At 38.1% G+C, this 24,396-nt stretch overlaps 1 protein-coding gene across 5 annotated transcripts in view; it reads right to left on the reverse strand.

The window, feature by feature from the left end:
- DOCK4 (dedicator of cytokinesis 4) overlaps window positions 1-24,396 on the reverse strand; it is a 485,830-nt gene that overhangs the window by 195,951 nt on the left and 265,483 nt on the right. For all 5 annotated transcript variants that reach the window (XM_054494462.2, XM_063667735.1, XM_063667733.1 and 2 more), the window contains exons 11-12: window positions 22,924-23,056; window positions 18,443-18,531 (exon numbers count right to left, since the gene is read on the reverse strand). In XM_054494462.2, coding sequence (XP_054350437.1) covers window positions 18,443-18,531; window positions 22,924-23,056 — 222 coding nt within the window. The remainder of the gene's footprint in view (window positions 1-18,442; window positions 18,532-22,923; window positions 23,057-24,396) is intronic.

Here is a 24,396-nt window from a genome sequence, read left to right on the forward strand (position 1 = left end):
CACCAAGTTGGCCAGGATGGTCTCAATCTCTTGACCTTGTGATCTGCCCTCCTCGGCCTCCCTAACTGCTGGGATTATAGGCATGAGCCACCACGCCTGGCCTCTATGTTTTAAAATAAGAAGGACAAAAATATCTCCCATCTATATTTACTATATTAGTGACAGAAAATGAAACCAGTCAAAGATGACTTATTTTTAAAAACATTCAGTCATCATTAACCTGAAGTCAATTTAAAGATGAATTTGCTGGCCTGGTACAGTGGCTCACACTTGTAATACCAGCACTTTGGGAGGCCAAGGCAGGCGGATCATGAGGTCAGGAGATCGAGAGCATCCTGGCTAACATGGTGAAACCCCGCCTCTACCAAAAAAATTAGCCTGGCGTGGTGGCAGGCGCCTGTAGTCCCAGCTACTCTGGAGGCTGAGGCAGGAGAATGGCATGAGCCCGGGAGGTGGAGCTTGCAGTGAGCCGAGATCGCACCACTGCACTGCAGCCTGGGTGACAGAGCAAGACTCCATTAAAAAAAAAAAAAAAAAAAGATGAATTTGCTTAGTAGAGTCAAGAAGATGATAAATCTACATTGTTAGATTTAGATCCTCTATCTACATTATTACTTATCCACATTTCTCTCAATAATGCACAGATCATGTGCAAGTCATAATTCCCAAAAATGACTTACAGTATAATGCTGTATAAGAGCAAAGGTGTGAGAATGACATCATGCTGTGATGAAAAAAAATGCAAAGTTTGTCACATGTCTAGAGGAAGATCTTCCCTTTTACTCTCTTTCAATAATACAGCAAACAAACAATAACAATGAAAGTAGCGTTTTTTGGTGGGTTTGCTTGTTTTTCAATAGAGTGGTTAAAATATCAGGAAAATTTGTAAACAAAAATAAAAAAAGAAGGAAAGAATAAAGAAAAGGCTTCAGGCTCCGAGAGAAACTGGAGCCTCTCCTGAGGTCCAAATCGGAGCTAGATGAGGGGCAATAAACAAAGAAAAGGAGGACAGGGACATGACGACATGATCGTGTCCTCACACTTTCCAGTTTGTGTACCAACAGAATGTCTCCAAGAGCTGTCACGAGAATTACATTAAGTCTGGCACATCCTCAGAACTTCAAATCTGCATTCCAGTTTAACCTAACTACCTCTTATCTCCCTCTCCAGCCCCATCCCATTCACTCTGAGTTAGGTGACTGATGACAATAAAATGGAGAGTGTCTGTCTTTCTACAGTCACAGGAAATGAAGAAGGGGAGAATAAGCCATCTGGATGATTTGATGGAGACAACTATCATCAATGAAGCTTTTGGACACTTTATGTGATACTAGTAGAACCTTTTAAAACCTAGAGGCAGAAGAATGAAGACAAACGAACATGTGTTATGATCCATCTGTCCCAGCAGCTATTTCTCCCTGACTCACACTCTACCCCCACCTAATCACGGGTGTCTCTGTTCTCCTCCCACTTCTGTCCTTTTGCCTTCAAAACACTCACCCACATCATTGCCATCATCATTAGCATCACCAGGATCTGGTATTTGTAGAATACTGGTGTTTGCCAGATCCAGTACATAATAACAGTTCTTCCTGCTGGGGAATACACTGTTCAAATCCTGACATACTATATAAGCAATGCTTTCCAGTACAGAATAAGATGAATTTAACAAAATTCTTAAGATCCTGTAATTTTTGCAAGTGAAGATCATTTTACTGGGGCTTCTCCATGAATGATCTGATCAGAGACACTAGCAACATCATGTGGTATACATAAAGGAAGAAGAGAAAACGACTCAAGAGTAATGAAAAAACAAAGAGATCATGCTATTCATAAAAGAAGTTGGAGAGAGGAAAACTGATCAAGATTCTTGTTTTGCCCTATAGGAGCCAGCATTCATTTAACCAGCAGCGACTTTAAAAACAACAACAACAACAACAACAACAAAAAAAAAACAAAAACAAAAGCAAACAAAAATAAGCTGAATACTGTACTTTACAGAGGATAAGACAAGGATAAAAGAAAACTATTGGGTCAGAGAGGTGAATCCTGAAGAAAATTAAAGAAGATAGGAAAAGGAGAAAAAATGTTTTAGAAAAAGACAGATGGAGGGGGAGTCATAATAAACAGAAATACATCAGTGTTCTCCAGAGAGCAAGGGCCACAGAGGGGAGAGACTGCAAAAGGACAGAGAGGACCCGTTTAGGAGACAGTCGACAGAGAAGAGTCAGTCAGTGGAGAAGGGAAGGGAATGGGAAAATGAGAGGACAAATAGACAAAATAGTGTGGGGAAAAGGAAAAGCAGGCATTTCAGAGTTGGATGCATACTAAAAGTTTGATAGATATAGTAGTTTTCAACCTGAAGGTTTAGAGCAATATAGATTAAAGCCCTCAGTGTAATGAAGTCATTTGACTAGCCAAGTGATGATAACAGGGGTTGAGGGGAGGGCAGTTATTGCCATTTGGAGGTTCTCTAATTTCTCCAGAATGAAGAATTCACAGACATCAAGAATGACAAAGGTTAACAGGACACAGCGTTTGACCACGGTGTATTTGGCTTTGCCCAAATCATCAAATCTTTCCACAAAGAAACCACAACATATGACTAAGAAACATCAAAGAGTGGGTGCACAAAGAAAAAACATGATTCTGAGAGTGAGTCCACAGGGATCAGCCCACAAAGAGCCACTGCAATTCCATTTATTTTCCAATAAAGGAAACTCCAGATCCTATTTTTACAGTGGTCCTTAATTATCGTGACCACAACCAAGAGGCTGGATAAATGAGCCACCAGAACAGTAAGAAATAACATAATGAAGACTAAGAAACTACTCATCACTACAAAGGAAAGACACCGCAAATATTTACACATTCCTTCTAAAAACGTTGAACTCATAGAAGCAGAGAGTGGAATGATGGTTGCCAAGGATTGGAGAGGGTGGGGGATATGGGGGTTGGGGAGAGTAAACTGGGAGATTTTGGTCACATGAGACGAAGTTTCAGTTGGACAAGATGAAGACGTTCTGGAAAGCTACTGTATAGCATGGTGAGGTGGTTAATAATAATATACTGTATATTTAAAAATCACTAAGAGAGTGGATTTTAAAATGTTCTCACTGCTATAAAATATGTGAGGGTAATATGCCAGTTAGCTTGATTTAATCATTTAGCAGTGTATACATATATCAAAACATCACATTGGATGCCATAAATATGTACAACTTTTAATTGTCAATTATACTTTATTAAAGCTGGGGCAAAAAAGACAAATATTTACACATTCCAATTACCTGAGATTAGCCCTGTCTTTTCAGGGTTACGACACAGGGCATGTTTGAAGAATGGTATTTTCCTTTCCGTTTTCTTTCTTATCATCCTACTTTGCTGGCCTTACCTGCTATCTCTGGGGTTGGGGCAACTTCTTAAATTTTATCTGTACATTTTACCTTATTCCTGCCACAGTTCAAAATGCACACTCTGAGCAGCAGTAACTTATGGCTTGAGAGGAGGGTGGAAAGTGGGATTTAAGGATGTATATAACAGTGAGAGAGACAGAAAGAGAGAGAATATAAAACAGAATGGATTATAGGTATGATAGGAATATTAAAATAGGAAAAAATTATCACGGAAAGAATTGGAAAGCTTAGGGAATTTTTTATTGGAATTTATGACAACCTGTAAAATTAGATTAAATTTGAATTTCACAAAATTTAATTTATAATTTAATTTCATAAAATTTTAATTTCATAAAATTTAACCTAATTTTGTTCATGTAAATAATATTTTAAGTCACTTTTTTTAGCCCTTAATATAAGTGCCCAAAATGAAATTGCTATGGGAGAAATGTTCCCTTTCTTGGAATAAACGTAATCATTAAAGTGAACTTTCACATCAACCTAGATGTTCAAGCCCAATGATAAATACTTAACATTTAATTTTAAACAAAAGGCATAGTCATTAATCTGGAGTCTGCCATAAAACAACATATGACTCATGATTAAGTTCAGCTTACAGAGTAGTAGTACACAAAAGAAAGGCTTGGTATCTTTTAAGCCAAATGTGGCTGATTACTTGGAAGTTCTAATTTCATGAGAATTGAAGCTCATTTATTCTATAAGTTGGCTCCTTTTAAATCATGAAATTCTGCAATTTTACATTAAAAATGGAAAGCATAGCATGATTTATAAGTAGCAGCTGAAATTTTAGAATACATCAGCCATTTTGCCACTAATAAACAAATAACATGTAGCTATGAATGTACAGCGATGCAAAAATGGAAAACTGTGATAAATATATTGGATAAATACATGTTGTTATTAAGTGTGCAGTTTAAGAATCATATCATATGGTTGCAAGTGACTGCCTCAATGTTAACCTCTCTGTGCTTTGGTTTCCACATATGTAAAATAAAGATAATGGTACCATAAAATACTTTAGGTAATGCTTAGCTCAAAGGAAGTGTCAGCTGCTACTGCTACAATTGCCACTGCCACTACTATCATTATATCTACCATTGTTTCTGTTTCATTCCTCCCTACCATGAGTATCAACAAATTAGCTTCCATCAAAAAATGGCCAGTCTCCTTAGTATCATATAGAAATATTTCTTTTAATAGTTGTGCCCACTTACCACCAGATAAATCCAAATATTGTAATTAGGTTCTATAAAGGTTTCAAAGGCAAATATGTCTGTATATTGAGAACAATCCTCTAACATGGGAGACTTGACAAAGACATAACTGAGAAATACAAATAGATGATATGTACAATTAGATGTATGCGAAGGTGGTGAAATTCCTAATGACATGTAGATTACGGTGCTGTCCTCAGATACTAATAAGTCAACGCTCTGAACAAGTGACAAATTCTGAAATATCCTTTAGAAGATACTTGGCATGTAATTTGGTCAGGAGGAGAGGTTATATTGCTATCTTATTTTGTTTTTCAAATATCATGATTTTTATTTGCTTCTCTTTTTTCCCCTTCTTTTTCATTTCTACCCTCTAAATGGATTCAGTTTTCTTATTTGCTTATTTATCTCTCTATAGTTCTGGAAATTATACATACTATTTCTATTCTTTAAATGTTTAACATAAGTAATTGACTTAAATACTAAATTTAATCAATAGCTCTATTCTCTTCTGGAACAATTCTGGGAACTTCGATCTTTTAAACTCTGATGATGATATATTTTTAAATTGTTGCTGTTTGCAGTCAATGCTTAAATAGATTTATCCTGACATTCACTATTCTCTTCGTACACACTTGCTTATTACATTTCTTTCCTTCTGGGTTCAGTTCTTTTTTTTTCAGATGGAGTCTTATTCTGTCACCCAGGCTGGAGTGCAGTGGCACGATCTTGGCTCACTGCAACCTCCACCTCCCAGGTTCAAGTGATTCTCCTGCCTCAGCCTCCCTAGCAGTTGGGACTACAGGCATGTGCCACCACACCCAGCTAATTTTTTATACTTTTAGTAGAGACGGGGTTTCACCGTGTTAGCCAGTATGGTCTCAATCTCCTGACCTCGGGATCCACCCGCCTCAGCCTCCCAAATTGCTGGGATTACAGGTGTGAGCCACCACACCCGGCCTGGGTTCAGTTCTTTACTCCTGATGATGAACTCTGACTAGTTGTTTCAGTGAATGTGAATGTAAAATCTCCAAGTCTTTATCTGAAATTTTATTTTATTCCCCCTTTTAAATATGGCAGGCCCTTTGTTCTGTGGGGCTCTGCATCTGCGGATTCAACCAGCTGGGTGTCAAAAATATTTGGAAAAATAAAATCAATAAAAAATAACAACACAAAAACAGTAACCACAAAAAACAATACAGTAATAATCATTTAGATACCATTTACATTGTATTAGGTATTATACATAAGCTAGAAATAATTTAAAGTATATGAGAGGATGTGCATAGGTTATATGTAAATAGTATATGCTATTTTATGTAAGGGACTTCAGCATTTGCAAATTTTGGTATCCTGAGAGGTCCTGGAACCAGTTTCCCACAGATACCAAGCAATGACTGTAACAGTTTGGCAAGTAAAGAATTGAAAGTTGGCCACTTGCTCCCAGCAGTTTTAAGATATTTATTATTCCATAATATTCTGACCTCTGTAACTGCTGCTAAGACTATTATTTCTTTTTAGGTAATCAGTATTTTCTCTCTGGTTTCTGGTTTTGTCTTTGGTGTTCTGCAGTTTCACCATAATTTATCTAGATATGACTTTAATTTTATTTATCCTGCTTATAACTTTCGCTTCTTTTATCTGGGCATTTTATCCTCTACAAAAGTTATTTAATTTATCCAGATATAACTTTATCCTACTTAATAACATTTTCTTCTTTTATCTGCATATTTTATCCTCTGCAAAAGCTCTACAAATTCTCAACCTTTTCAAATATTGCAGCTTACCCATGTACTTTATTTGTTCCTTCTGGAATTCCTACTAGATGTATGCTGCTCTTTTCATTCAATTCTTTACTGCTCTTAAATGTTTATTCAGGTTATTCCATTGCATTTACCCCTTGGGTAGCATTCTGGCTAATATTTTAAGTTATAATCTTACTAATTCGTTTTTCAACTATGCTCGTTTGCTATTGCTATTTAAGTAGTCCACTGATTTCTTATTTTAATAACATTTTTTAAAAGGATTTTTAGACGTTCTATTTACTTCTCTTTAACCACTAGAATTTATACACAAAGAAGACAAAGATTTTTCATTGTCAGAAACTGTATACCAGTGCCTTGAGTAATGCTGGAATATACATATTCAATATTCTTTTGATGTATGGGTTTACAAATCTCGTTTCATTTTTTTCATGATGTTTTCTTTTTCATTAGGAATCTCTTTTGCTACCTCTTTTCCTGATAGTTTATTACCTAAAATTCCAAAAGATCATGATTCTCATTTGTTGCATTTGCTTACTCTGCCTCATTGGTTGCTAATTGTTATCATTTTATCACAATTCATCTTTAGTGGGTGTTGTTTTTTTCACAGGGATCCCATGCATCATAGGTGTGGAAGCGACGATAAGGAGTGGGTTACACATTTACTTTTTTTAGGCTATACAACTGGGACCAGGGGAAATGCGGAATGCTAGTAGCCTACCCTCTCCTGGTGAGATACCATATGCCTTGACTGCAAGCTGAGGGGAGAGGGAACCCCATCTTCTTGGCTACATGTATATGGAGTGGAATTTTCATCATGCTGAGCTGGTGCAGGCAGGAAGGAGAAAATGAGATGTGGCATAAGTTTCACCAACTCTCTTGATTCTTATCAGCAGTTGGCAGTTACTCTTTATTTGCTGTCTACACTTAGGAAGATTTCTAGACGTTAGTCCTGTTTTGAAATACGATTTGTGACGAGGCACAGTGGCTCACACCTATAATCCCTTGGGAGGCCAAGGTGGGAGGACTGTTTAAGGCCAGTTCAAGACCAACCTGGCCAATATAGGGAGTCCCCATTTCATTTTTAAAAATAAATAAATAAGAAAAATAATTTAATTTAAAATCTAAAAGAAAATATGATTTTCATCAATAATGGTTGTTCTATTGGAGGAGGATGGTGCAGCTCTTCACACTGCCATTCTGTAGTGAACTCTGAAAACACTATTTCTTGACAGTACTTGCATACTTTGTATGTGTTTGGGAGGTGGGGGCTAAGAGTAAAACACAATTGGTGGAATTTCGCAACTTGTACTACAAAATTACTAACTATGAGGTATTAGCAAAACTTCCTATAGATGATATTAGCAGATTTTTTCAAAAATCACCTTCAGTAAAACCTGTTCATTTCTGAAATACGTAGGGCCTCAATGTTATCAGAGCACAAATTTTTACATCTATTCCTTCCTATGTGCTTGATTTACAAAATTAATCATCTGAGCTTTGCTTTGTACATTAGAATGTTATGTGTTATAAGATAAGATAATTGAATTTTTAAGTAAATATATTAGAAGCTATATATCCTATTTGGAGTTCAACTCAAAGCCAGTGAAAACTTTTCAGAGGCACATCCGAGCTACACCAAGCAGTAAAATCCTGGCTGATTAAAATGAGGTATTCAGACTGGGAGGTCAGAGACAGGCTCTGAAAGTCTCTGAAGCAGAGGAAAGAAAGAAAGTCAAATTTCTAGAAAGTGTGAGGTATCAAGTGAGACGATACTATTGGAAAATAAGTCAATGGAGCAAAAGCCAGAATATTAGGAAGAGACTGGTGTGTACAAACGAGCCAGGTTAGATGGAGAAATCAAGATACAGATGGGAAAATGGGAGCTGTGAACATTACCAGAGGCCTGCTTAACAATATGTTAATTACATGATGAAAGGAGCCTAGTTACTTAAAGCCTCTACCCAGTAGGACCAAAGTACCCAAATTACAGCTGTCCTTTAACACTGTCATCTTGCAGAGCTAGATACTTACGCTATTAATGTTGCCACTGCTTAAATTTGGGATGTATCTCCTCTTTTAGATATACGTTCAAAGCCAATTTAAAATGAAGGAAAAAAGAGGGCTGGGCACAGTGGCTCATACCTGTAATCTCAGGACTTTGGGAAGGCAAGGTGGGCTGATCACGAGGTCAGGAGATCAAGACTATCCTGGCCAACATGGTAAAACCCCATCTCTACTAAAATACAATAAACAAACAAACAAATAAGCCGAGCATGGTGGCGCGCTGCCTGTAGTTCCAGCTATTCAGGAGGCTGAGGCAGGGGAATCACTTGAACCGCGAGGCGGAGGTTGCAGTGAGCCGAGATTGCACCACTGCACTCCAGCCTGGTGACAGAGCGAGACAAAGAAAAAAGAGAAAAAAGAGAAAGAAAGAAAGGAAGGAAGGAAGGAAGGAAGGAAAAGAAAGAAAGAAAGAGAAAGAGAAAGAAAGAAAAAGAGAGAAAGAAAAAGAAGGAAGGAAGGAAGGAGGGCAAGGTGGGCAGATCACGAGGTCAGGAGATTGAGACTATCCTGGCCAACATGGTAAAACCCCATCTCTACTAAAATACAATAAATAAATAAATAAATAAGCCGAGCGTGATGGCGCGCCGCCTGTAGTTCCGGCTATTCAGGAGGCTGAGGCAGGGGAATCACTTGAACCCGGGAGGCGGAGGTTGCAGTGAGCCGAGATCGCGCCACTGCACTCCAGCCTGGTGACAGAGCGAGACAAAGAAAAAAGAAAGACAGAGAGAGAGAGAGAGAGAGAGAGAAAGAGAAAAAGAAAGAAAGAGAGAGAGAAGAGAGAGAAAGAAAGAAAGAAAGAAAGAAAGAAAGAAAGAAAGAAAGAGAAAGAAAGAAAAGAAAGAAAGAAAAAAAGAAAAGAAAGAAGAAAAGAAAGAAGGCAGGCAGGCAGGCGGGCAAGGTGGGCAGATCACGAGGTCAGGAGATCGAGACAATCCTGGCCAACGTGGTAAAATCCCATCTCTACTAAAATACAATAAATAAATAAATAAATAAGCCAAGCGTGGTGGCGCGCCGCCTGTAGTTCCAGCTATTCAGGAGGCTGAGGCAGGGGAATCACTTGAACCTGGGAGGCGGAGGTTGCAGTGAGCCAAGATCATGTCACTGCACTCCAGCCTGGTGACAGAGTGAGGCAAAGAAAAAAGAAAGAAAGAGAAAGAGAAAAAGAAGAAAGAAAGAAAGAAAGAGAGAGAGAGAGACAGAAAGAAAGAAAGAAAGGAAAGAAAGAAAGAAAGAAAGAAAGAAAGAAAGAAAGAAAGAAAGAAAGAAAGAAAGAAAGGAAAGAAAGGAAAGGAAGGAAGAAAGAAAGAAAGAAAGAGAAAGAAAGAAAGAAAGGGAAAGAAAGAAAGAGGGAAAGAAAGAAAGAGAAAGAAAGAGAAGGAAAAAAGAAAAAAAGAAAGAAGGAAGGAAGGGAGGAAAGAAGACTCAAGAAAACACTTTTATTTCTTAATAGTCATACCTTGGTTTCTGAGTTTTAGCCAATATTGTTCAATTTGTGAATATGCTTATTGTTGACTGCTTCTTTAAACTAAGTCTTAAAGAATATAATTTTGACATCACTGAGGATAACTCAAAGGGTCTGACCATAGGCTCACTGTCTGAAGATCATCTTCCTGAGATCTTCGAAATGGGTAACCCTATCCATTGGGATGACTACCTTCTAATATGTAAAAGGTATGATAAGCATGAACAAATAATCTTGTGATTATAACTGCTGTTTTGCAGATCTGCTAGTTCTAAATTTCAAAGTTTTGGGAAAGGCTTTTATGTTTTCTCTAGAGAAGTGGTTAGCTCATGGCTAAGAGTTATAGAGAACATAAGATTGAAGCAATGCATAATGTCACAGAATGTCAAATGAAAAGGCATTAAAGACATGTGAAATTATTTACTTTCATTGAGTCTTAACTACAAAAGAAATTTGCTGACCAGCAATGAAAGCTGGAGAGGGGCTTCTCCACATTTGGTAGGAATGATGAGAGCATTCAAAGGGATTTCAACATTTCCTTTTTAACTAAGGGGAATTTTTCACTTTAAAGTTTCCATTCTTATTCTGATTTAGTGTATCAACATTTCAATAGCATATACTGAGGACTATGTCTAGGTTTTTTAAACAGGCTTTGTTTTTACTGTAACTATTATTGCCTATTTGTATTTTATTTCCACAATACCAATACAAAGGAATCCATGGGCTGCAAACCATTTAAAAAATGTATATAGAGCATAGTGATGGGGTTCAGGACACATTACCCTAAAACATGGTACCTTGGCATACTGACTATTTTGAGAGACACCATAGCAGGAACGTCTCTTGGACCTTCCCTGCCATTCTCCCGTGAGCAAGTCATAAGAGATGCCCTCCGTATATTGGATGAAAAGTACATCCTTATCTCTGAAAACAAAGTGTTGCAGAGAAGAATCTGAATGAACAGGCCTTCCTAAGTTTCTCCCAGTTTACTGCCATTAGATAATACCTTTTTCATCCCCTCGTATTTCTCTTCAACTCCCTGTTCTTCATCAGACCTACTATAAAAAACTAAGATTAAACTTTTTTCAGGTGTTCATTTCCTAATGAAGGCTCTCATGTCACACAGAACTTAAATATGTTTGTATACTTTTCTTTTGTTATTCTGTCTTTTGTTGTGGGGGCTTAATCCATGAACCTAGGATACATGAGGAAATATTTTTCCTCCTCTACAATAGTATCTATGATTGTAGTTTAATATCTGATTATTTTAATTTATTGAAATACTTCCATATTTTTCCTATGCAGCAAATCTTGCAAACAGTATTGCTAGTGATTATATCTAAATTAGCCATACATAGCTCATTTAGAAAATGAAATTAAGCTCTAATCACTACTTCCATTAACATCATTTGGATTTAGTTGTTTTTTTTTTTAAATACTGCATGAACTTTAAAAAATATCTTACGGTGTAATGTAGTAACATATTTTGAACTACATTTTTTCTTTGCTGTCATTAGCATGATTTAGATTGAAGGAAACAAGAGATATGACAACTGCATGCAAAATATCCTGGATTTTCTTTCTTTTTTTTTTTAGATGGAGTCTTGCTCTGTCACCTAGGCTGGAGTACAGTGGCACAATCTTGGCTCACTGTAACCTCTGCTTCCCAGACTCAAGTGATTCTCCTGCCTCAGCCTCCTGAGTAGCTGGAATTACAGGCACTTGCCATCACAGCTAGCTAATTTTTGTATTTTTAGTAGAGATGGGTTTTCACCATGTTGGTCAGGCTGGTCTCAAACTCCTGACCTCAAGTGATCCACGGACCTCAGCCTCCCAAAGTACTGGGATTACAGGTGGGAGCCACCAAACCCAGCTAGGATTTTCTTTTGTTATAAAAGACATGGAGAAAATTGTCAAAATCTGAATAAGGTTTGCAGATTAGATAACAGTATTATATCAATGTTAACATTCTGATTTAGATAACTGTACTGCGGTTCTGTCGCTATGTTCTGAAGTAAGCAGGGGTAGAGAGGCAGCATGTCTGCAATTTGTTCTCAGGCAGTTCAGGAAAAGAAATGTATATATGTATGATGTGTATAGATGTGTATATGTGTATATATGTACATAGTGTGTATACATGCATATATAAGTGTATATGTACATATATACACACATAAACATATACAATCAAGGCTCTGATATAATCCTTAAGGATTATATCAAATTCATTAATGTTGAGTTATATGACTATATGCACACACATACATATATAAATGGAGGGAGATTACGCAAATGGAATGTAGTAAAATGTTAACCTTTGGGAAATTACAAATTCTTTGTACTATTTTTCTATAAATAAAATTAGTTGGAAAAAAAAACTTTAAAGAGAGATCATGGTAAAATATTTAGGAAATTCCAAAAGTCAGGAAAAAGGTCACATATTAAATGTCTAACCAATAGGTGGTGCCAATAAGTACCACTTTTATTTCAATGATACTAGAAAGCAAATACAATGTTCAAAAATCAGGTGCACTGATCAAATTCTTGTGAATTATACCAACTTGGTAATACTGAATAAAATGACTACATTGGTATGTGTGGACCCAAAAATGCAACCTAACACTCTCAAAAAGCCTCTTTTCACCTCAGCCAAATAAAACACACCATATATTTCCTGAATAGAGTTAAACTGCTCTCGCTATATATTGTGGTCTCCTTATCTAGGTAATTCTTTTTAACTTTCTGTGGGGGTTAAAAAGTATAGCTGGCAGGAATACAACCATGTACATTCATCTAAGATAAAACGAAGACTCTAGAAACTTACCTGAATAGCAACTATGATTTCTTCTAGGTGTAAGCCACATGTGCAAACTATAGAAAATATTTCATAAATACACAGATAATATGAAAAGACTTTGAAGTTTCTCTTGGGACATATTGAACCATAGCCAATGATTTTTACACACTGTTTCAAGACGTAGAACTTAATTTGCCTCAGTAAATCATATTGGCTCAGTCTAATGTCACATTCCTATAATTCAACTGCTGTCTATCAGAGGTGACATTTATAATAACCATTTGCTCAACAAACCTAAACCAGGCTCACATTAATGAATATTTTTAGAATTTCAAATTCTCACAACATTGCCTTTGGATTTAAAATTCATAAAACAGCACAACTTTGGAGATTTCAAACTACTCAACCTAACTATATCTAACTGTGAAGATATAGTAATTCAATTTTTAAAACATCTTTAAAAGTTAAATGGATTGCTTGCAATTTTCTCCCAGTTTCTAAACTCAACTAAGATAGTGGTTAATGTACCTTTGCAACATAAGTCTTGGGTTAGAGGGGAAAAAAGCCCAGTTAATTGGTGACTCCCTTTATCTATTAACCAGACAAGATTACAACTCCAATAGCTAGGAGGACATCAATGAAGCATAAAGGGCCTGGAAATTAGCTGGTAGAATTTGTTTCCAAAACCAATTTCAAAGTTGCGTTTTTTTCTCTTTTTTTAGTGCCAATGACTGAGGAATAGCAGGAGAAAGTGGGGAAAAACAGTACTTTTTAGAGTGAACTCAATTCTTTTGAAAACGTTTGACTGCACTGCTTCCATTTAATAAACAATTCTGTGGTCCAGAGAGAAAACAGCAGAAGTCAACATTATCTAACTGTTGTGACAGTTTAAACATTAGGCACCCTAATTTCCCTCTTCAATTTCTTGTGCTCTTGCATCCCCCACTATCTTGAGGTAAGCCATGAATGTGCCTCCCTTTCAATAATGAAGCTGAACAGCTCTGGAATCCCTATCTGCTGGCCACAGAACTTCCATTCCTCAACCAAGGATATAGATCAAGGGGATACAGAACAATGACCTACCTAGACTGAAGGGTGGACGCTTTGGTGGGAAGAGTATAAGTTTTGCTTTTCTTTAAAATAGTTTTTAGGCTTCTTCCTGAGCTTCCTCTCTCTAGAGCAGAATATTAGAGTGAAGAGGCTTAGGGCTGGGTTTGTCTCAGCTTGAGAGAGGCTAGAAAGGATCAGAGAGAGAGACCAGAGAAATAGAAGGCAGATAGATGCAGGCTGCGTGGGCCTGGCTGGGCCTCAGGGTTAAGAGAGAAGGGTAGAGAAGGGCTGAGGTCACAAGGATAAGGGAGCAGACAGGGCTTTGTAGCAGAAGCCAGGTATAAAGAGCATACATTTGGTTGCCTAGGAATCTGAGCATCACAGTAGGCTGCAAAATGGGAATGGATCCTGCCAAAGGAAGGGGAAACCTTTTTACAAGGCTTTATGGTACAATGGTTTCTTTCATTCTTTGCAAAGGCTACAACATATAGCTTTTCATTTCAGTACAAAGGCTGTAAACAGAAAAGGTATGACTCATGGGTAAGGGTGGTTTGGATCTCACTTTCTGGTAGGGTTTCACTCAGGATTCCAGTAAGAATAAGGAGCTAGTAAAATTGACAAAGCACATGGAACATGTGGACACATCTAAACACGGGAGGAACTGCCCAAGGAAAGAGAATGTGCTTCCCTTCCTTCCTGAAGTTAATCAGAAGGCCAACAATTAAGTTAAAAGAAACCAGGAAGAGATATGAGCAATCAAATCAGCAGAGAGGAGATGAAGGAAACAAAGTATAGAAGGGGTTGGTTCAATGATCCAACATATCAATAATCCAATTGTGTTATTCTAAAAGTCTTCATTAAGGAGATTAAATCAGGATCCATTTTGAGACAATGAAAACAGACAACTTAAGAGGTAAGGATAGAATATTTCAGACAGTGGCTTTAAAGTGGGTAAACAATAATAATAGCTAACATTAAACACACACTTACCATGTATGATGTCCTATGGTAAGTGCTTTGCATACATTTTTTCTTTTAATCTTCCCAATATCCCTTAGAAGATTCAAACCTAGGACATCCTGCTTGCAGAGAAAAAGCTCTTAAATACTACAGTATACTCTCTAAGAGATGACTCTTGTCTGTAAGCAGAGGGAAATTTGTGGTTTGGTTTAACTGGAATCCTGACCTTTAACGCAGGCCTTAAGGATACAGGATCACTTATGTTAGGGTCTATCTAGAGATATAAATCAAAGCCTATCATTGAGAACTTCACCAACATTCAAGAGGCAATTGAGTATCACCTCAGAGTTTGGACAATGATATATTCAAACAACCTAATAACAGATGAATGTTGTCCTGCATGAGGCATATTTGAAGTGGGAAAGGGCTGGGAGATGAAAAGGAGTTGGGAAAGACATGTAGCCAACAGTTCAGCATATCATGGTGAGTCAAGACCACATCTACGATGGTAGGAAGGTCAGGGACTACATGTGAAAAGTCAGAAGGTCAGGATTAGTTTGGTATTTGTTTATCCATAAAGAGGGCAAATGCAAGCAAATTAAGGTAACAGGACGCATAGGGAGAAAGAACAAGCTACACAATGGTTACCAACTCTTCTATTCACAGTTAATAGGCAGAAAGAAAGGAGCAGGGCATAATGGATTTGTTTGTGATCCATAAGAACTTAAAAAAATGCTAGCCTTTAAACAGAGCCTGGAGTAGCACTGACTCAGAAGTATAATGTGAATCATGAATGAAATTTAAATTTCCCTAGTAACCATGTCAAAAAAGTAAAAAAAAAAATTTAATAGCATATTTTATTTATCCCAATATATGCAAAACGTTATCATTTCAACAGGTAATAAATATGAAAAGTATTGATGCGATATTTTACATTCTTCTTATTGGGCCAAGTCTTCAAAATATGGTATGTTCTTTACAATTACAGCATATCTCAATTCTAGTGGTATACTAGGTTCATGTCTAATTGTCAACAGCAATATATGGCTGCTGCCTCCTGAATTGGACAGCACAGGTCTAGGGTAAATTTAATGACAAAATGATGGTCACTGGTATCAAGAAACACCAAAAGGTTTAGAGTAGAACTGGATTTGGCTGGAAGTCTACCAATGAATTCCACAAGATATGTTCTCTAACAACTAGCAGCTCTACTATCTTACTGAGGGGGTATTGAAATTAAACTTTTTTATCCATGGACAATCAGGAGAAGTATATATATATATATGTATATATATATATATATATATATGTATATATATATATATATATATATGTATATATATATATATATATACACACATATATATGAAATACATATACACATATATATGAAATATATACATATATGAAATACATATATATGAAATATATACATACATACATCTATATGAAATATATATATACATATATATATATATTTTTTTTTAAATTGAGATGGAGTCTCTCTCTGTCACCAGGCTGGAGTGCAGTGCTGCGATCTTGGCTCACTGCAACCTCTGACTCCCTGGTTTAAGCGATTCTCCTGCCTCAGACTCCGGAGTACCTGGGATTACAGGCACGCGCCACCACGCCCAGCTAATTTTTTGTATTTTTGGTAGAGATGGGGGTTTCACCATGTTGGCCAGGATTGTCTCAATCTCCTGACCTTGTGATCCACCCGCCTTGGCCTCCCAAAGTGCTGTGATTGCAGATGTGAGCCACCGCGCCCAGCTGAGAATTATAATTGTTTTGTGGGAAAAGAGAAGACAAGCATACATAGTAGTTCCATGTTGTATTTCATTTCTCCTGTCTCCTGTGAGTCTTTTAGAGACTCTGCCCTCAATAGTAAGTGTTCCAACTGTCTTGTTTGTTTAGTGGTAGATGCAGGACTTTGTCCAAAGCAAAGGGCCATCTGCATCAAATAAAACCCAAGTTATCTCTCCAACTCTTAGGAGAGGGAGGAGGAAACTGACCTCACCACTCATTACAGTCTGAAGCGTTGCCACATGTATGAGTTGGAAGTACTTATGACTCTCACTGAACTGAATGACAAAGCTCTGCCTACAGTGATTTTCTCTTTGCCGGTCAGTTTGGTCTAGTAAGATGTGCAAGGGTCTGAAAAAAGCAAAGTGGTTTGAATTTAAATTCCGGTTCTCCTAATTGCCAGGTGATTTGGACTGCAACAAAAATATCTATATTCAAGGTGCTTTTAAAAATCAGTCTTAAAAAACAACACATTCAGTTCAAGAAACAGCTTACTTTATTTGAAGTTTCTTTATGTCAATTAAAGCACATGACTGCATATTTTGTTTTGCTTCAGTGTGGGTCTGAACGGTGGATAAGAACAAACAATATTCACCAAGTTTTTGTCTACTGACCAAACCTAAAGATGTCATTATATAAGCTATGCAATCTATATATGCTATATAATGTAGTATATACTATATGTTACTAGTACAATACTATGTACCTCATACGAATTATAGTGGTATATATTTCAGTTCCTCTCTGAACAAGCACACACACATTTTTCTTCACATGCCACTGCAGTCAGCATCACTTTCTTTTGTAGCCAACTTCAATGTGTGAACCTGTATGTTTGTCAATAATGTTGCTGCTCAAAGCCAGCCATAGGCAGCGAAGCATGGTTTTTTTTTTGGTTTTTTTTTTTTTTGAGACGGTGCCTTGCTCTGTCACCCTGTCGCCCAGGCTGGAGTGCAGTGGTGCGACCTTGGCTCACTGCAAGCTCCGCCTTCTGGGTTCATGCCATTCTTCTGCCTCAGCCTCCTGAGTAGCTGGGACTACAGGCACCTGCCACCATGCCCAGCTAATTTTTTGTATTTTTTTTTTTTTAGTAGAGATGAAGTTTCACCATGTTAGCCAGGATGGTCTCGATCTCCTGACCTCATGATCCGCCTGCCTCGGCCTCCCAAGTGCTCACACACTCGGCAGGTGTGAGCCACTGCGCCTGGCCGTGAAGCATGTTTTTATTGGACCTCACTAAAAATTGCTATTTATCAAACTTATTTCAGTCACAAATCCAAGCATCATATTTGTCATGTGATTTTTAGCTTTCTTTCTTTCTTTTTTTTTTTTGAGACAGAGTCTTACTGTGTCACGCAGGCTGGAGTGCAATGGCACGATCTCAGCTCACTGTAACATCCGCCTCCCAGGTTCAAGCAATTCTCCTTTCTCAACCTCCCGAATAGCTGGGATTACAGGCATCTGCCACCATGCCCAGCTAATATTTTGTATTTTTAGTAGAGACGGGGGTTTCACTATGTTGGCCAGGCTGGTCTCGAACTCCTGACCTCAGGTGATCCGCTAATCTCGGCCTCCCAAAGTGCTGGGATTATAGGCGTGAGCCACCGCGCCCGGCTGATTTTTAGTCTTCAGTAACGACTTAGGAGTATGAAGACTTGGTACCAAAGAACAAATTCAGATTATCTTTTCATTTCAACAAAAATAGAATACATTTTTTATAGGGAGTTATAAGTACAAGCCTATCATAGCATAGGAAGATGTACCAGAATGTTCATTGAGCATTTTTAAAGTTAGGGAGTGAATAGAGAGAAAAACAAAGGGCTGATAATTTCCTTCCTACACAGACAAATTTAAAAAAAAAGGGCTTGGAACGAAAAGTGTAGGGAAAGTCAGCCAGCCCATACACTCACCTGCATTGGAGCCAGTCAAGTTATAACGTGCATTCAGCTTTTTGATGATGTTCTCATGGATTTGGTACCACTCACTCTCTGTGTTACACCTATGAAAACATTAACACTCTGTTAAGCTTTAATGATGCATGCAATCAAGCAGTGACCCTCATAGTACACCTGCCCTTTTCGTTATAACCACTATAATGTACTTCCTTGGCGTCCCCATCAATCTGCTGCAACTGACTGTCAATTTTAGCATGGTTGTCCCAGGATGAGCAAGAATGTCCATATCTGGTAATGCCTGACCACCCACCTCATGACAGAAGCAGCTGGGATAACAGCTCACAGATTACAAGTGGCCCCAAAACAGACAGAAATCTCAGAGAACAATGCATACAGGGGAAGGCAGCCCCAACTGAGTTCAACTCCCCAGATTCAAATTCTCACTATTAACCAAGCTACGTTCTTTAGGTGAGTTTATTTACTCTTGTCTTAATTTCCCCACCTATGAAACACGGATAATATACTAGAACTTTAAACAAACATGAGCTTAGGGTAATTCCTGGCAAAAAATAAATGCTCAGTAAATTAGTTCTCATTAGCAAGTCTCTGCCTACTGTAACATGACCAGGTTTGTCCAGCATCAAAATGCAGCAAATTAAGCAAAATGAAATTGACATTAACACAGCTTGTACTGGCAAAAGACTAGCAGGATTTACCAAAGAATAATAAAATTACTCTTTCAGATCTTCCACATGGGGCATCTCTCCGTCTTTTCACAGCAATCTGTACCTCTTTCTCTTAGCTTTTATCACTCATTAGGTCATGTTATCTTTGTTTACATGGTGTAGTTCACCTGGGAGACTGTTAAGGATCTTGAGGACTGGATCTAGGACTGGCTGATATCTGAGTTTCCTTTAGTACTTTGAATGCTGTGGATGCTTAAAAACTGTCAGTGGCATGAATGGATGGATGGATGGATGGATGGATGGATGGATGGATGGATGTCCCTCTGCCTGGTAACTCACAATGATTTGTAAGCATGTGGTTCTGCTATCCATCCTTACTGCCACTACTCTCCCAGATTGGCTGGGGAAAACTTCCTTCATCTGAACATATGTGTAAATTCACTACTTTATTAGCCATGAATGCATCCTCCCAAGAGGCCTGAACATCAAGATTCTGTACACTAGCAATCAAAATCTCCCACAGTATAGGTTCTGTTTCCTAGTGATCAAGTCTGAGGCAGATAATTCATAATTATTTGCTCACATTTTTATTTATTTTATTGCCACAGGATTTCGCAGGATGAACATGATGGAGGTGATTTTTGAGCCAATTAACAGTGGGATATCTACATGAGCGCCGAATCTTAAGAGGGCTGGAAAATTAAGATGGAATGAAACCATCCCACCTGTCTAGTTGTAAGACACCAAATTGCCATTTAGCACATTCTGCCTCCAGTTTTCTTATTTCAGCCCAGTGGGGAAGAAAGAAAGATGGCTTGCTTCCTATTAGATAGTTAAGTGATTCCAGAATTCATGCTTTTAACCTACAAAACTCAAAACTCAAAACAAACAAACAAACAAAAAAAAGCTCCTAAAGCATGTGACTAAAGTATCTTCCAGGCTCAGGCAGGCATTTGCTACTGTTCTTTGAGTCCCAGAAGGGCTGGGGGTTCAGTCACCTTAACAAATAGAAATTTCTCCCAAATTTTTTCTAACAGGCACTTTCCCATGTTTGACTAAGTTCACAATTCCTTCCTAATCTACAGTGACTGTTTTGACTGGTTAGTATTACTCTTGAAACAGCATCACTATTTGCTGAATGGGCATTTTTCAGGAATTTATCTTCTATTAAGAATTACCCAAAACCTTATTTGATGCTTATGGAAAAGCAGACAATAAAAAAAAAAACACAAAGAGCAGAACAATTTGTCTTCATGAGTGTGACTGTCTCCCATTGGCAGGGCTGGAATGCATAGGTCTTATTCCACTGGCTGCATAATAAAGGGTGAAGATGGGATTGTCCATCCCTCTGTTTTCCCACTGGCACGATAAATACAATACTTGCTACTCACACCTGGAAAGACTACTTTAAGAAATGATGAGAGTGGGTTTGTGAGGAATTTCAGTTTGCTTAAAAAGCCACATAACAGCATCATCATCACCTTACTAGACTATGGTGTGAAATAACACCTGGAAAAATACAAACTATTAACTGGAGAGCTCAGATGCTGGAGCGAGACAGTCCTGACCTCAAATCTGCTTCCTTTTCTTATTAGCTAGGCAACATGGGGCAAGTTATTTAACTCTCGTTCCTCTATGAGTAAAACTGAGTAGGAGCGTCTGTCTGCTTCATGGGTTTGTTGTGAGGACAAAAGGATATGACACATGCAAAGTGCTTAACACAGTTCCTCACACATAGTAAGCACACAGTAAAGGGTGGTTATTATCAGTCATTAGCATTTCAAATAAATTATGTTTTATGACCACCAGTTAAGTATGGCAAGAAGGGCATCATGGATTTAAGCTTAACCACTGAAATTGAGGGTTGCTATGTGATAAAAAGAGTAGCAACTTTTACCACCCACTAATTTCACCAAAAGTTTTCAAGTTTAACATCAACATCACAGGTGTTTTCCTTTTTAAGAGGGATGAAGAGAGTTTCTAGTCCTAAACCATAGACTACAGCATAGGTCAAAAAGGCAATTTTAAGTATATGTCCCATAGGCAGTGGGCCACTTGTGTTACCATCACCTATGAAAAATCTACTGGCACATATTATATATATTAACACAACCTCCAGAATGGAATACGAAAGCCCGTTCACTCATAGAGGTAGCCAACGGTGTGGTCCTCAAACCAGGAGTGTGGAAACCCTAATGAGACTGCTCTGAAGATGTCGCTGTATATTAGGCCTCAATGTCCAAGCCTGTGGGGAGGTGGCACAGTGGTGTGGGCCAAACCCATGTGCATTTAAAAAATCATTTAACTTAGGATTTGGAATATATCAAGTAACTTTTTTAGTAGAGAACCATGGGTTAAACTGTATCCCCCAACAAAGGTAATGTTGAAGTCCTAACCCCCAGTACCTCAGAATAAGACCTTATTTGAAAGAGGGTCTTTACAGAGGTAATCATATAAGAAGGTTATTAGAGTGAACCACACTCTAATATGACTGTATCTTTATAAAAAGGAGAAATTTGTAGCCAGGCATGGTGGCATGTGCCTATAATCCCAGCTACTCAGGAGGCTGAAGCAGAAGAATCTCTTGAACCTGGGAGGCGGAGGTTGCAGTGAGCCGAGATTGCTCCACTATACTCTAGCCTGGGTGACAGAACAAGACTCTGTCTCAAAAAAAAAAAAAAGGGTGGAGTGGTGGTGAGGTGGGGGATTGGACCCAGAGAAAGCCATGAACGCCATGTGAAGATGAAGGCAGAGATCAGAGTGACGTGTCTACAAGCCATGGACCCCCCAGTGACTGCCAGCAAAGCACCGGAGGCCAGGAGACAGGCACGGAGCAGATTGCCCTCACAGCCCTCAGAAGGAGCCAACTATACTAATACCTTGATCTGGGAACTGTGAGACAACACATTTCTATTGTTTAAAATCTATTTATGGGCTGGGGACAGTGGCTCACACCTGTAATCCCAGCACTTTGCGAGGCTGAGGCAGGTGGATCACGAGGTCAGGAGATCGAGACCAGCCTGGCTAACATGGTGAAACTCCGTCTCTACTAAAAATACAAAAAATTAGCTGGGTGTGGTGGCAGGTGCCTATAGTCCCAGCTACTTGGGAGGCTAGAGCAGGAGAATGGCGTGAACCCGGTAGGCAGAGCTTGCAGTGAGCCGAGATCGCACCACTGCACTCCAGCCTGGGCGACAGAGCAAGACTCCATCTCAAAAAAAAAACAAAAAAAAAACCTATTTATGCCTAGTGTTCAATTATTGGAACGCTAAGCATGTGGAGTTATTTATATCCTACTGCTCAAGGTCATCACCAAGGTAGGATTGCAAAAATTTCAAAAAATTGCAACCTCAGGCATAAATGGGTTAAGCCATGTGGTTTGTGGTACTTTGTTATGGCAGGCCCGGCAAACTAACACCTAGAGTAGGATGGAAGTCACCCGGGCTTCCCTTTCCCAATACTAATTAATTTACTTCAAAAAGTACTTTCACTTTCCAAGAACACATTGACTGTCTGAAGGTAAAGATGTGCTAGGTTTATAAATTCAAAGGTGGTATCCCACATAGTAGACGGTCTACCTAATCGGTAAACTGTCTGTACTCATTGGTTCTTAATTTAGTAATTCCTCTGACTGGCAAATTGTGGCTTGTGGGCTCACTTGCAACAAGTCTACAGACTACTGGGTTTTTGAGGAATGGCTCATAAGCCACCCATTGTTCTTCTCTACCCACGTAAAGTAGCATTCACCCAAGTAGGACCCACATGCACCCCTGTGCCCACCCCAGCTTTCACCATGTTCATGTTTCTTACATGTACACTTTCAGAATGAGGTCATCCTTTGTCTCTCCTGTTAGCAGGTCAGCGATGCTAAGAACTGCACAGCCAAAGGGTCGTCGGTACTGGACACTACAGGCATTCTTTTTTTCTCCTGCTCCCATTCGACCTGTTCAATTAAAGAGCAAGCATTACCAATGGAGCCATTTGATTAGATGCATCTTAGGTTGCGAAACATACAGCTATAAGATAGGCCCTTTGAAATGTAATTGGGCAATAAAGAGCATCCAGGTTGGGCATAACAGAAGATATTGCTTCAGTTCTGGATTCTCCTCTCCAGTCACCTAGCTGTGTGACCTTGGGTAAGCAGCTTAAATTCTGGGCATCAGTTGCCATCTGTAAAATACAAAGATTGGAACAGATCCCATGTTTGGGAACCATCCCCTGGCCCCTGAGATTCGTGAAGGCATCTCAGGAAGTTCATGTCACTAAAGGCAGTAACGGTGACTCTTCCATTTTCTATTTTTAAACAAATTCCATATTCAAAAAAACTATTTCAAAAATTTCACCTGTGACTAGAGTAGTTTGAGGTTGTCTGAAGTACAGCAAGTAAGCACAGGTGATCAAATATGCATGCTCCTGCCTCAGCTCTCAGGCTGTTTAGAACTCAGTTATCACCAAAATGGTTTTAACTGTTGTAAAGTTTTAACTTGTTTAAATTGTTACATGTTTAAAAATATGTTATTAATACATTGTTTTAACTTATTATTGGTATTTAATTATCAGTGGATTATTTTGAAGACAAAAAGCAAAAAGCACACTGAAGTTGAAATATAACAAGTTAATGTGGGAAAAAATGATTTTAAAAATCTGCAAATTTGTCTCTAGATGCTTTTCAACACAACCATAAATTGTTTCTATCTGAGCAAAATTCTCCTATAGCACATCAAGATATCTCCAGCAATTCCAAAATCCAATGTTAAGCAGGAAAAAATGGGATGACAATATCCAATTTGGCTTTCATTCATCAGTAGTAAAGGAAAACTACCTCTGCAAGATGTCACTTTCAGGGAAACACAGCCCAAAAACCTCTTATTTTATCAATTAGAATCAAACTAAAAAATAGCCAAAATAAGCTAGCTGCTTTTCAGATGTGCAAAATGTAAGAATTCAAAATATCAGGTTTTCATGACCTGATGCCGTATGTATGGCCAAATTTCACTCCACATAATTTTAATATAAATTCTGTCTGAAAACCGAACACTTTATGTCATACTTGAATTTAATTATCAACCAATCCTACTTTTACTTACACAACTGATTTGAACAAATTTAAAACTTTGGTCACTTTTTTAAATAAAAAAAAGGCCTCAATTTATGTCTATTTTGAATAATATCACAGAATGTATTAGGATGAAATATTAATATGTATGCCAGTCTTTATCAATATCATGGTTTAAAACATGCTTTTTTCTTAATCATTTCCTTGCAAATACAAGATGACAAAAG

Source organism: Pongo pygmaeus, chromosome 6 (genome assembly GCF_028885625.2).
Source record: "Pongo pygmaeus isolate AG05252 chromosome 6, NHGRI_mPonPyg2-v2.0_pri, whole genome shotgun sequence".
Taxonomy (NCBI): Eukaryota; Metazoa; Chordata; class Mammalia; order Primates; family Hominidae; genus Pongo; species Pongo pygmaeus.